This window comes from Echinops telfairi, unplaced genomic scaffold (assembly GCF_000313985.2).
Source record: "Echinops telfairi isolate 266 unplaced genomic scaffold, ASM31398v2 ScPeMD7_7400;HRSCAF=8409, whole genome shotgun sequence".
Taxonomy (NCBI): domain Eukaryota; kingdom Metazoa; phylum Chordata; class Mammalia; order Afrosoricida; family Tenrecidae; genus Echinops; species Echinops telfairi.
The window spans coordinates 44619860-44634829 of record NW_022111300.1 but is presented as its reverse complement, the minus strand read 5'-3'; the positions used below and the strand labels follow the sequence as shown (position 1 = coordinate 44634829).

At 50.2% G+C, this 14970-nt stretch overlaps 1 protein-coding gene across 1 annotated transcript in view; it reads left to right on the top strand.

Moving 5' to 3' along the window:
* The window catches only part of ALPK2 (alpha kinase 2), a 116184-nt gene that overhangs the window by 35143 nt on the left and 66071 nt on the right, over nt 1-14970 (top strand). Inside the window, exon 4 of the mRNA XM_045296055.1 lies at nt 5280-6957. Coding sequence (XP_045151990.1) covers nt 5280-6957 — 1678 coding nt within the window. The remainder of the gene's footprint in view (nt 1-5279; nt 6958-14970) is intronic.

Genomic DNA, 14970 nt, shown 5'->3' with positions numbered 1-14970 from the left:
GCAGACCTGGCAGAGGACAGGGGGCACGGGAGGGCAATCTACAAGCCCCGGGTTCCCAGAAGTCATCAGAACAGGGCAGAGCTTCCCAGAAGGAAGTGGCATTCTGGTGTGGACTTTGAGCAGCCAGAGCATGAGAAAAAGCCACCCAAGGGTGCCTTTTTGTTAGGGGTCACCAAATCACCGAGACAACACGTACCCAGCTGCAGTGGGAAATATGTCCCAGAAATCAGTGTGTTTCCAGTGTTCTTTTCCTTAAAATATGGCCTGTGCTAACAGGTAAAGAGAGAGATTTTTATTTTAAAAGGAATTGTTTTCTATTTCTCTTCATTTAAATAGGCTAGATACTGATGGCTATAATGCACCAAAGCACCAATTCATTGGTGTCCTGAATTTTGTCTAAAAGAATAAAGGGCCGTATAGAGTTTTAGTCTCAGGAACTGTAAGGAGCATTTTCTACTCTGCTCCATAGCTGCTGGTTGGAATTGACTCCAGGTCAGTGGGGTTTTTTGTTTGTTTGTGAAGATAACAGCTATTGGTCTCTGTTTATCTGGCACACAGCAGAGGACGAAGGAGAGCCCCTATCAGAGAAGGGACAGCAACACAGGCTCACGGCGTCCACGAACCACGGCCTCCTCTGCTTTCTGACCAGAAGAACCAGATAGGGTCCGCCCACCCCCAAAGAAGGTTCTGATCAGGCACACGTAGATGCGTCCTGATAGAAAGGGAGAAAAATGTCCATCTTCAAATTCTCCAAGGATCCAGACGTATGGGACCCTGGGAGACTGGAGGCATCCCCCAGGAAATTGCCCCGAGAGACTCTTTAAACCTCGGAGCTAAACTTCTCTTTGAAGTCACTGTTTGTCTAAACAGCAGGTTAGCTCAAAAACAAAGATGGTAACTTCAGAGTACAACACGCGAAAAAAACCTTATCTGCAAGAGACCACGTGGTCAGTGGTTACTTTGAATATGGATGAGAAAGGGGGGCACTCAATGAGGCTTAGTTAATGGAGTGAAGCTGCTGATGGGAAAAAAGGGGAATGTTGATACAATTTGAAGGATGTCACCCATCTCCGCTTTGTATGGGTAGCAATGGCTGAATATGTAGAAAACATGTTTTCACGTGTGTATATGTATATCTATCTATCTATCTATCTATCTATCATCTATCTATCATCTATCTTTATCTAAAGAAGTACTGAGGACAACATATTGCTCTGTTTTAGACCAATCCTGGAGATTTAATTCCTGAAGTTCCATGTACTCAAGGTAAATGGCATCTTACATACTTTGGACATTGTGCTAGTTACATAATCTGGTGTCAACTTGAGACTATTAAGAGTGAAGAGGTGGAGTTCAGCCTGTCAATCAAGTCAGAGCTTGATGACCTCATTTGGAGGCACTACAGAGATAAATAGCTTGCTGGAGGCAGGACACACACACTATGCTACACATTCCTGTTGACAAGTCACATGAAGCTACATTGATGGCAGTCGGAGCCCTGGAGTTGGAAGAGCCACATGGAGATCCATGCCAGTGCTGAGTTGTTTCCACCACCACTGGATCCGTAAGACTTTCCACATGATATCCTTCTCTAGAGACAAGAGGCTCTTGATAACCTGGCCAAAGTCCATGAGAGGATGTCTCACCCTCCTCTCTTCCAAGAAGCATTCTGGCTGTCCGTTTTCCCCAAACAGGTGTGTTTGTACTTCTATCAATCCACGGTTTAGTCAGTATTTTCGACAATATCCTAATTCAAATGCATCAATTCATCTTCGATCTTCTTATTCATTGTCCAGCATTTGAATGCATTTGAGGCCAATGAAAAGAAGATGGCTTGGGTTCGGTGCACATACTCCTCAGAGTGACATTTAAGATGGTCTTTTTGTAACAGATTTCCCCCTTGCAAGACATGGTTGACCATGCGTCCAAGGGTGTTGCTTGGGAATCCAAGTCAAATGACATCCTTGACAGCTTCCAATGATCCAGGTGTGAGAACTTCTGTTTTCTTTGTTGTTGAAGCAAAACCATGCTGATTACAGCTGATCTTCATCACGAAGTGCTTCAAGTTCTTTGCCCTTTCAGCAAGCAAGGTTGTGTCATCTGCAGATCACGGGTTGTTAATGAGCCTCCTTCCAATCCTGATGCCACATTCTTCTTCTACCTTTGTGGATGATTTGTTTCGCATGCAGACTAAATATGGCGAAAGGACACAGTGCTGAAACACACCCTTCCTGATCCCAAGCAGGCAGCATCACCTTATTCTGTTTGAACAACTGCCTCTTGGTCTGTGTACAAATTCTGTATGAGCACAACGCAGTGTTGCAGAATTTTCATTCTTTGAAATGGTGTCCATCGTTTCTTGTGATCCACAGAGTGGAATGCATATGCATAGTCCATAAGACACAGGTAAATATCTTTCTGGAATTTTCTACTTTCAGTTCATATCTTTTGGAAGTTCCCTCTGCTCCCCCCTGCACCCCCTCCCCAATTCTGGAGAATCACTGTATTCCTCTCCTTCTGTGCTCTCTGACCCCATTCTATATGCTCAAGCCTGATGCCCCCCTTCTACAGAAACCTTGGTAGCCATCAGGGTGGGTAGCCTCTTGGACAGAGGACTCGAGGTCAGGGATTATGAATTCCCTGAGATTTCCCAGCAGCTCCTGTTGACTCTCTCTGGAGGCTTAGGGTGGTGGACACTGTTAACTCACTGGGCTGGACTAGAGGTGTCAGTTGACCCAGGGTCATTTTGGGAGAAAGGTCTGGTGATCTATCCCTGAAAATTCAGCCATTGAAAACTCCCTGCTGTCCAGTTCTACCCTGGCATACAGGGAAGTTGGAACCAACTCGATGGCAAGTGGTAAAGCACTCAACTGAGGCCAAAGCATTGATTTTAACAGGGGGCATGAAGAGAAAGACTTAGGAATTAGGTATTAGGTAGTGCTGCCCAAAGAGACATTCCACAAGGAATGGCTTTTACAAACAGATGGCATTTTCTCACAGTTTAGGAGGCTAGAGGTCCAACTTCAGGGCACTGGCACTCAGAGAAGGCTTTCCGGTTCTGTGGGCTCTGCAGGAAGACCCTTGTTCCTTGGCCATCTGCTTGTGGCTTCACATCAATCTTCTCCCACGTCCGGTTTTATCTTGAAAAAGGGATGGCTTTAGAGCACACCCTCTAGTAATCCTGCCTCATTAAAATAAGAAGGAAAACCCACTCCCAACTAGGATTTTAACCACAGGCACAGGGGTAAGGGTTTACAGCACATATCGGGGGAAGGGGACAGTCCATACTTCATGGGCAATGAGGAACTCCAGCACAAGTTACCTTCCTCTGCTGCACCCAAAGACACATCTCTCACTGCAGCTTGTTAATGAGGATGAGCATGAGACTGTCCCCCGGGACAAACTGATCTCTCTCAGAATCTTGGGGCTCTTTTAAAGCAGATTCCTCAGCCCTGCACGGAGGGACCCCGATCTGGGAAGTTTATGTAACTTTCCCATGATTGTCACGGACATGGCTGGAGAACCACGGAGGGAACTTGGCCTGAGCACTGCCGCATCCTTACAGAACACATCGTGCTAGAAGGTCTCCGCTTGACAAAGCGCCTGCATGTTGACTTATTGAGTTCTCATTTGAACCTCAGAAGAACCTCATGAACAAGACAGAGTGATTGCCCTGAATTTCAGTTCTCCTACGTTGGAGCCCCGGAGGTACAGTGGTTAAGGGTTGGGCTGCTAGCCGCAATGCCAATGCCAGCGGTTCAAAACCACCAGCTGTCCTGAGAGAGAGAGACACACACACACACACACACACACACACACACACACACACACACACACGGCTTTCTACTCCCATAAAGAGTGAGTCTCAGAAACCCACATTGGCAGTTCTACCCTCTCCTGCAGGGTCACTGTGAGTCTGCTGCTGTTGACCAAGGAAGGCTCCCTCACCCCCAAGGCTCCCCGGAGCAGCTTCTACTTGGGAATCAGGTGACCAGCCTACAAGAAATAAGGTCTTAAGTGACTGACTGAAAAACGAAGCCCAGTTTTTAAGGGCTCATGAGCACCTGGGCTGCATGGCAGTGAGGAGGACAAAGGATGAAGGAGACTGTGTGTGTTTGTGTGTCTACCCTGCCCCTTTCTGGCTTAGATATTGGTGCATAGCCCTGGCAGTGTAATGGTTACGTGTTGGGCTGTGGTTCACAAGAGGAGCAGTTAGGACCGACCAGCCCCTCCCCTGGAGAGAGACGAGGCTTTCTACTCCAGTTAAAGAATTAGTCTCAGAAACCTACAGGGGCAGTTCTCTGTCCTGTGGGGTTGCCATGAGTCAGCATCAACTCAATGTCAGTGAGTTTGGGGAGCTTACACAGAGGTTACTCAAGACGGACGTCAGCGTTGCTAGGAAGAACAAGCCAGCCTCCGTTTCTGCCTTCTGAAAACGGCTGCTGATTTCTGAGCTGAGTTATACAGGGAGCGCGATTGGCAATCTTGCAGGTATGAGGTTACATAAGATTAATGAGCACCGATTAGGAGGCTTACGTAACATGTCATCGTTGGGGGTGCAGAGCTTGGAGGGGGACCCAGGTGTGGGAGGTACACGTCAGGGCTTTGGATTCCATGCAGCCCAATACTGGGAGGTACCATGGGGGGCGCTGTCCATCGGGAGTGGGGAGAGCACTGGGCTTGGTCGGCCCAGGGCTCGTTGGCTCTTTGGCCTGGCAGATGGCATGAGAACGCGTTCCCAGCCACGGGTTCACTGGGCCACGGTAGAGACCACATAGCCACGAGAAAGTGAAGAGGAGATAGCCCCCTCTCCCCGGGATGTTATTATCTTTACAGCCTCCTGGCAAGAACCGTCTCAGTGTTTTCGGAGGAAGAGTTACTGCGAGGCTCTTCGCGGTAGAACACTCCAGGCTGTGTGTGTGTGAACACCTCCCTCCAGAAAATGATGCCTTTTCAGATTCCAAAATATAAAAACAACGACAAAGGAGGAGAGGAGAAACTTGGATATGTGTGCATGAGAATCATTGCCCTCATTTAAGTCATTCTCAGCATTTTCCCGCTTGGCCTAAGAGTGGGACATGCTTTTAGGGAAACGGGTGGTCGCAGGATGATGTACCAGGGCCAGCCACAGTCCAGGGTCAGTGACCCCAAGGTGACCACCAGTCTTCCTGAGATTTCGGGCAAAAGCAGGGACCCTGTCTCCCTGCACTGTGGTGTGGAAAGCATTGGCATGCTGCACCCACACGGGTCGACTCACCGGTCTATTGTCTCTGTCCTAGCTGTACCTCGGATGACGCTGCCGTCTACCAAGTCTCCGCACAGAACTGCTTCGGAATGATCTGCTGTTCTGCCCACATCGAAGTCCAGAGCTCTCCCGAGGACCCACAACTGCCCCCCAGCAAGAAAGGTGATGCCCACACAGGTCGGAAACATGAAACAGGCACCCACGAGGCCGGAAGTGCCCCACAAGTGGATTCAAAAGCCCATCCTTACAAGGAAGAGGAGAGGACCTTCCTGGGCCCTCCCAGGTCTGCTGATGCCACGCCGGAAACACCCAGCCTTCCAGGTTCCCTGCAGCGGCAAACCTGCGGCAACATTCAAACCTCCCGCCTGGAAACACCTTCGGGTGGTGAAGACCCGAGGCAAACCCGAGTGGCTTACGAGACAAATGACCCAGAGGGAGTCGCCGACGTGGTCCTTGGCCCCCATTCCCATGGGCTGTCCGAAAACCTAAATGGAGATTGCCACCGAACACAGCATTCCAAAGTATCCCAGCCCACCTGGCACCACCTTGGGCCCAAGGAGGACCCCCTAAACGCTGGCCACCAGGAGCCCAGAGTTCAGAAATACATTAGCTCCAGCCACCCACTCCCCGAGGTGGCCACGTCCACCCACCCAGGCCACCAGCCACCCTGCCCACTGCGCGTTCCCAGCGAGCACTCGGACAGTGACTGTGAACTTTGCCCAGAGATAGCCCGAACGTACACGGAGGAGTTTTCGGACGATGACCTGGAGTATCTGGAATGTTCCGATGTTATGACGGATTACTCTAATGCCGTCTGGCAACGGCACCTGCAAGGGACGGGGTGTGTGTTTTTATTGGAAAGCCATGACGAAGAGCAGGATTGCAGGGAGTGTGGTTGGGGTGGGGGTGGGCATTTCCTCAGGGAGGTGGACCGTGGGTCCCAGGTGTCAGATAACACTGGGCCTATGGACGCCACCCCTGGCTCCTGCCGTTATCACTCTCCGCCCCAAGAAGTGGGGCTCAGAAGTGGCGGCGGCGGCCCCTCACCTCCACACGCAGGGATGACTCTGACTTTGGGTCCTCACCAGGAGGGGACGTGCCCGGTGACAGGCCAGGGGAGATCGACACCGGCCCCTGCGTCCCGGGCTGCTTGTGTTTATCCAGGAATTCAAGGGGAAACCATAGACAGCCGTCAGCCAGGCGAGGAAGTTGACATCCACAGTCTGATCACCATGGACAAGGCGCCGCCTGAGACGCCACCGGGTGAGTTAGAGAGGGCAGGGACACACCCATGGGGGGTGACTGCGGCCCAGAGCAGAGTTGGGGAGAAGGACGCCCGGAGCGAGGACGGAGAGAAACCTGTTAGGGCCAGGCGACCAGGAATTAAGGGGAAACTCAAGAAGCCAGACAGCCACCCGAGAGGAAGAACCACAGAAGGCACCCCGGATCGGCACCCCGGGGATCCTGCTTTGCCCCCACGGCTGCAGAGCAACAAAGGGGACCCTTCTCACGCCACCGCGGAAGCCACTGGTCTTCGGCCGCTGTCCCGCTCGGGTGAACATGCCACGGCAGAGCAAGATGCACGCGACCTGCAGACACCAACAGCCTCGCTCCCCAGAGAAGGAGAGGGTGCAGATGCCACGGGGGAAGGGGTGCTCCTGGCTGATCTGCCGGAAGCAAGCCGGGTTCCAGAGGAGAGCAGGGATCCGCAGGTAAGACACCCCCACACCCCTTTTCTCAACTGCCAAGAGACATGGTCCTTGCATGCGCAGCTTCTGCCCCCTCCACTCCCCCCACTGCCCCTGGTCAGTGACTGCTGGCCATCCCATCCTGGAACTCAAGGCTGAGTCTCCCAGTACCACCCGGGCCTTGTGAACGACAGCTGTTGCTGCGGCGGGGACCGGACTCTGGTTTGGACAAAAGGCCCAGATAAACCCTAAGCTGTCCTAATTATAGCAAAAGGCAGATAGAAGGCAGAGCCACCCCCGGGGAACCGGACAGCTGGAAAAAGACATCTGATATTTTGTCTGCTGCATGTGTCCCACTGGGAAATGGTTTCTCGTGAAAATGTTTGGGGTGCAGTCGTTAAAGCGGGTGGGGAGGGGAGCATTCCTTTTGGCCATGACCCCCACCGCCAGGTATGTTAAAGATCAAAAAAAGGAGGTTCTGCTTCTAATCAGAATGTCTAGCACCAAGAAAAGATTTCCCCTTGTCTGGAAGACTGGTAGAATGCAGTCCGTGATACCAGGAAGCAGACTTCAGATGTTGCTGCGTGGGCGGGGTAATTCTGATGGGATATTGGTTTGTGTGTTGTTGTTGTTAGACCAAAACATACCCGAGGGGGCTGCCAACAGCTCGTGGAAGAGTGGACTGAGAAGATAACAGCATTTCCCCCCTGAACTTTTAGAAGCCCCCTCGTATGTGGCCAGAGGAATGCTAGTAATCGGCTCCGTCTCTCCTGTGACGGATCTCAGCTGATGGAATTGAACTCCTGGGGTCAAGAGCTAGACAGGACGCAGTGCTGGATACGGGACTGCAGCACGGTTTTATTCTGGAAAGGTTTTCCGCAGGGACTCTAGGTGGCATCTGATCTAAGGCTCAGATTTGATATTTATAAAGAAATCCTTCAAATGGATTTATCAAGGATTTTGACAATGCTCTGTGCTGGGCTTCCCCGCCTTCAATGTTATAGTAGAAATGTAACATAGTTCTATAGAAGACTCAAAAAACAAACCAAAACAATAGACCTCCGTGCCATCGAGTCAATTCTGACTCATGGGGATCCTATAGGCCAAGGTAAGATTGCTCCTGCGAGGTTCTGAGACCGTAGCAGTGGTTCTCAACCTGGGGGTCAAAACCCTTTTGGGGGTTGAACAACCCTTTCACAGGGGTCGCCTAAGACCATTTTTCTGATGGTCTTAGGAATCGAGACACCTCTCCTCTATCCGTCTCCAGGTGGGTCTGCCCACATGAGACTCACCCACCTATGGGGTCCCCACAACATGAGGAACTGTATTAGAGGGTCGCGGCATTAGGAAGGTTGAGAACCACTGTTGTAAGTCTTTACAGGAGTAGAAAGTCGGCTAGTAGTTTTGAACTACTGACCTCGAGGTTAGCATTCCAACACTTAACCACTGCGCTACCATGGCCCCTCAAGGAGTCCTGGTGGATTAGACACTAGGCTGCTGAATGAAAGATTGGTGGTTCAAGCCCCCCGGGAGAAAAGTCTGGGAGACCCACTTCCGTAAAGGTTTCAGTTCTAATCCATTCTGTAGGGTGGTTGAGTCAGAATGGGTTTGACAACACACACTGACAACAAACATGCTCAAAAGAAATACAATATCCACAAACCCTTCAGAAGCATTAAACTCCCCTATTAAAAACATAACTGGAGCACACTGATTTCCAAATGCCACGCGAACCCCCAACACACAGCAGTCAGTTTAATAGCAAAGTGCAGAAAAGGGGCAGCCTTTTACTGAGCAAGTGAGTCCCTTCTGTTGATCAAAGTGACCGTGTCAAAAGCCACAGTGAATGCTCCACTTTCATTTTGCAGGGGGCCAGGTTTAGTCTATTTCATCCTGTGACACCTGCCACCTTGCAGTTCACACCTGTGTCACCCCAGGTTCATGTCCTGGCCGAGTTGGCAGAGGTGGTTCGACCAAATATTAATAACGAAATTAATTGACAGGTTTACTTTTCATGTTCACAAATATAGCATTTCCTTCTAAAAAAAAAACAACAACAACCCCCAAACCGCTTTTCCTTGCTCAGCTAAGTTCCACTTATCTGTCTACTTTGAGTGGGTTTCATTGGGCAAAGTTTTGTATTCCGACATGCTGGGGAAGGAGAGGGGGTGATGGGTACTATTAGTTGTAGGCTCTGCAGGGCAGGAGGCAATTTCTAACTCTTCAAAAACTCAAATTTGAAAGAGCCTGAAGGAAGCCCCCCACCTTCACCCCCACCCCATCATTCTCAATTGGTGATTTAAACTGAATTCTGCAGCTCCCTTGTTTATTAGGAATACAGCAAAAGCCCTGCGCCACCTGTAGCCCAAGGCCAGCTGTCTTGTGTCCAGGCTCATCCATTCCCATGGAGCTCTTTTGCTTGCCCTGGCAGGCACACACTGCTGAAAAACGTACCCCATTCCACCGGCCATCGTGCCAAGTCCAGCTTCGGCTTGGTGGTGTGGTCAAGGCAGTGATTTCAGAACCACCAACCTGGCTCTTCAGAAAGCCCGCGGGAGACTTTGCCCTCTGCAGAGAGGAGGACCCTGTCTCCCAGTGCTGCAGCACTGCCGAGAGGGCAAACCTTCCGGAACCAGGGAGCAGCTGGAAACTAGAAGGGAAGTGGTGGCTCTGAGAGCAGCCCTGGGCAGCAGGAGGCAGAAACAGGATCTTCTCCCTCAGGCGAGCCTGTGCCTTTGACTGAGGCAGGGATGTGTTGCCACCGGCCCTCGCTTACGTGAGAGTGCGGCGTCTGCCCCCTCGCAAAAGGTTCCTGCCATCCAAGCGGAGGCGATGTTTGTGTTTCTCACATACACACGTACAACTGTGGTCACATTCACAAACATGACTCAGAAGCATTGGGGGGTCACCGGAAACGGAAATAAAAACTCTTTATCATCATGTAATTCAAAAAAATCAGTGACTCTTTAGATATGTTTAGATATGACACTTGGGGCTTGGAGAAATTAATATGTGCAATGGTTAAGGGAGGTCCTGGGGTTGCGGCATGATGAATGCATGTGCTCACTCTTGATGCCTGCCTGACTCCCGTACCTTCGGGCATCTTTTTGTAGAAGTGGTTAATCAGCAGCTTATCTTTGAGTACTCGTTTGCAGGCTGCTTATCACATCCCAAGAGAGGGAGGGAGAAGCCCCTTTCTCTAATTCGGTGCTGTAAGAAGCAGGCTACCCTGCAGCCTCTCCAGGTTTCATGGCTGTTCCCAGGCGCAGTTCCTGTTCGTCTTGTTCTCGTTTACAATGAAAGGCCATCTTTTTATGATTTGTCTTGAAATAGTGCTTATCCGGGCCAGGGACTCTGCACCTATGGAAACTTCCCCAGTGAATCCCAGTTGGGAGTGAGGAACTGAGAGGGTGCCCCAGGTGAACCCTTCACCTTGGGGTTGCTCTTGTTCTCAGCATCCGGCTCAGAGGCAAAGCCTGTCAACCTGCTCATCTTAAGTTTCCACACTGTGGGCACACTAAGATCACCCCACTGTGAAGCCCGGGTGCCGGATGCCCAGTGTCACCCTGGAGATAGGCATTTCTGTCTTGGGTCTGGGGTTTGTAAGTTACGACAGTGTGGGGATGCATTTGTGGGTTCTGATGGTCAGGGACCTTCCTGGTCAGGAGTCAGCAGGAGGCATAGAAGGTGACCTCCAGGACAGTGGGACCTTTGGGCACTGCAGTGCCTGGCACATCATCGAATAAATAAGTAACGAGAGTACTAGAGTAAATGCCAAAGACAGGGAGTGAGGGAAGAGTCTCAGGGTCACAACCCCTTTATGGTTGGCATTGTTTTGGTTGTGGGGAGGAGAGAGGAGTTTTTACTGAAATGGAATATCTGTAACAAAACATTTCCTGTTGAGCCATTTTTTTATGTGTGTAGTGTAGTGACATTAATTACATTCTCCATGCTTCGTCACCAACTACCTGCTTCCAATAGTTTCACCAGTCTTCCTTTGTGTATGTTTGAAATAAGCTTGTATATCATTAAAGACTCCAAGTCCACGTCAGTTTTACTTTTCCTCCTTTTAAAATAATATTTAGCGAAAGGGGAGGGGAGGGAGGGGGAAAAAAGAGGAGCTGAGACCAAGGGTTCAAGTAGAAAGAAAATGCTTTGGAAATGTCGATGGCACCATATGTACAAGTGTGCTTAATGCAATCGAACGATGGATTGTCATAAGATTTGTAAGAGCCTCCCAATAACATGATTAATCAAATAAAAAATATTTAGATCTGGGGGCAAGGAATCTGGAGGGTTTCCCCCCCCCCCCCCCATGAAGCAATGTTTTATTTTATCTATTTGTTTATTTCATGTTAAACTCCCTATTTTGGTCCCTTCCATCCTTCCCCCAACCTTCCAATTTTTATTTTTCACCAGCCTTAACGGAAACTCAGTCCCCATTCAACAGCCACTCCCCTTCCCCTTCCCACCCGCCCCTGGTAACCACATAAACGTCTACCTCTGCATGGTCCTGTGCTAGAGATTTCGTATGCGTGGGATCATACAATGTTTGCTGTTTGAATCACTCAGCATACTGTGTTCACGGCTCAATGCACTTCGAGGCACTTCCGTTTCTCTTTAGGGGTGAATACTATTCCACTGTGTAGACATACCACCTTTCGTTGACCCATTCACCCGTTGTTCGCACTTGGCTGGCCCCACCATTCTAGTTGTGGTCTTCATGTTCTTGAGCACAGTCTTTGAGTTCCTTCACTCAAAAGATGCTGCTGAAAACTCTCCCCTCGCAGGACACAGCATCCTGAAAGGCTGGTACTTCTTGTCCATCTTGGAAGCAAACCCTGGTGATCTTCCAGAAGAGCACAGTCGTTGAAGGTCCCTGGTGTGTCCTTCTACTCGGACATGCCTGGTGTGTCCCCAGGAGTTTGACTGCTCTGTTGGCATTGGGGATGGATTTGGTGGCGCGAAGCTAACCACACCTTACACTTCAGTTCTCCGGTGACTACTGGGGGTCCACGTGCAACTCCCCTTTATTGGTGCTTTATTAATCCTCACAGATGGCCTAATAAGATCCAAGGAGATCTTTCTACCTAGATTCATCCAGAACTGAGACCTTCCATAGTCCAGCTTCTTTCTAACTCTGAGAGGCAAAGTGGAGCAGACTCCAGCTTCCTCATCCAAGAAGACCAAGTGCTATCTCCAGGGTGGTTTTTCTGTCTTGTCCTCAGGGCTCTCCTGTCTGCCCTGCCCCCTCAGTCCACCTGTTCCTTTAAGAAGCAGGATCCTGCATGCTAACTTTCTCTGGGAGGCAGTCTCCACTCCTAACTGTGAGGTCCCCCTCCCATCCTCAACCGCGTTCTTTCTCTAGTGCACTAGGCTCTGGACCAGAGTTAGGCTCCTTCCTTGCCATTTTCTAACTCTGTTACTCAGAGACAGATTGCTTCTTCCATCTCTCCAGTCCCCAGTCTGTTGTCTGTAAAACGGGCATCCTACCAGCAGCATTCTGACCTCATAGAGTATTGCAGGGATTCAACAAAATCTTGCATGTAAAATGCTCGGCGTTCGGTCCACATTTAAGAATCACTCTTCCATACCCGACTCCATAGCAACGGAGGTTCCTGGCCATGCGAGGGCAAGCCGGGTTCCATCGACCTCTCCAGCATGGGGTGGTGTTGCCGGTTTTAGGCTTTGTTGTCATTCTTCCTGATAGGTGTTAACTCACTGGGGCTAAGCTCAAGGTTGGTGGATGCTACTGGTGTCTGGAAATTGGTGTGGCCACCTGGCGATGAGCAGGGCATGCGGTAGGTCTCTGATTGTTATTTTGGGATGAGCAGATAGAAGCAGGTCATCTCAACCTCCTTGCAGCACATTTTCACATCGGGACACAGTAACCTGAGATCTTGAATCCACTTGCGTAATTAAATGGTTGTTAGCTGCTCTCCAGTTGATGCCGGCTCCTGCCAACCTCATGTAGAGCAGAACAAAATGGTTCCTGCTTCCGTGTGATCGCCAGCATGTCCAAGTTCATCCTCGTGGCCAGTGTGGCCATCCGGCTTACCAAGACCCTCAGCTTCGCTGAACACGATGTCCTCCTCCCGAGACTGGTCTCTCTTGATGACCCGTCCTCCGAAAATGAGCTGGACACCGATTGGTTGTCCTTCCGAAGGTTTCCTCCGGCTAATATTTAGAAAGTGGATCACCAGGCCTTTCTTCCTACTGTGTCTTAGTCTAGAAGTTCGGCTGAAATCTAAAACATCTATGGCATGCCTTCCAGCATCATAGTGACATGCAGACCACTGGTGACATAACAGAATGTGTCCTCCCATCTCCAAATAATAGCTATGAACCACGGAGCCCTGTTGGCCAACCAGCCAGGCCTCTGTGCAGATGGAAAGGACAGAGGTTGATAATCATCCATCTCTCAGCATAGGCGGCCACTCCTCTTCCTGGAGCCACACTCCAGGGCTGACCCCAGGAGCAAGACCAACACGTGTTGTGTTTTAGTCACAAAGCCCACTGTGCCTCTTCTGCCAAGTACCATTATCGCTCTGAACCTGCAAGATCATTTAGGGATGGCTGACTGCCATCATTGTCCCATCGGTGAAATCACCGTTGGCATTTCCTTCGTCCCCACGGTGCTGTTTCTCGCTGTGGGGTCAGCTGGCCATCTCGTAGGCAATACAGACTGCCCAATCCTCCCTCAGGCCTCCTGAATGAGCCTGCACTTTATCCAGAGTCCTGGGAGCCTCACACACACACTACGACATCCAGACTTCCCACCCTACACCCTACCAGGTGCAAGACATTGCTCAGTTTAGGAATACACCGTTCAAGCGGTGGTCCTCACCAGCGTGGCACTTGGAGCGTGGAAACTTTCTGTTGCTCACAGAGATTCTAGCATCATTTGACCTGGCTGGGAATTGGATCATCTGGGCAGTGGGAGTTTTAAAAGTTCCCTGATCATCTCTGTGTTTCTAAGGTAGAGAACTCTGGCTGTGCTTCAGATCCACAAGCAATGCCTTCTGAAACTACAGATGCCCAGGTGTCATCTGCCAAGGCCCTGATTTCAGGACTATGAGGTTCTGATTTTTCCCGATCACATTATATGTGTGCAAATGATGACCAATGAAACAGGAAGCCCAGAGGACCTTCTCGATTGCCGTGCCTGCCTGAAACTGCACGATGGAAAAGGAGACTGAAGAACTGACCCATTCAAACTGGACTGCTGTCCAGGAACACTGAACATACCCTGGGCGCCCAGAAGCACGACTATCGATTGATCAGTTGTGACAGAACCAGTATTGACAGCTGGGGAAGGCACGGAGGTTCTTAATGCTCCCTCTCTTTCCACACAAACAAACCAAAGGCAAACTCACTGCCATCGAGTCGATACTCATTCACAGTGACCCTGTAGGACAGGATAGAACCGCCCCTGTGAGTTTCTGAGACTGTCACTCTTTATGGGAGTCGATAGCCCCATCCCTCGGAGAAGCTGGTGGTTTCGAACTGCTGACCTTGCAGTTAACAGCCTAACATGTAACCCACTACTCCAATGGGCCCCAGTTTGGTCTAAAGCCCACAGCAGCGTTGCTGTTTCTCAAAGCCAGGGCCTGACTGAAGGTATAGGGACCACCCAGTAGGGTGCTTGCTAAAAATACAGATCTGGGGGCCGAGGGAGGGCCCTGAGCTTCTGCTGCAGCCGAGGCAAAGTGGGAAACAGGCCGTGGTGATGGTCGCAGGGAATGCTGGGTGAAATGAACGTCACCGAATTATACAGGTGAAAACGCCGAAGAGCCACGAAATGTATTATATCTATATTTACTATACGGAAAAAATGAAAAAGCACATCTCATGAGTTTTACCCAAACTTATTGAACGTACACTTTTTAGTAGGCTCTCTGGGCTGGGTGATTGTGATGGACACTGAAGCTCAGACAAAACCAAGCCAACTAAAACCAACAACGGAAACCAACCAGCTGTCTTGGAGCCCATTCTGGTGTGTCAGACTAGAACGGCGCCCTAAAGGGTCGGTCTTCA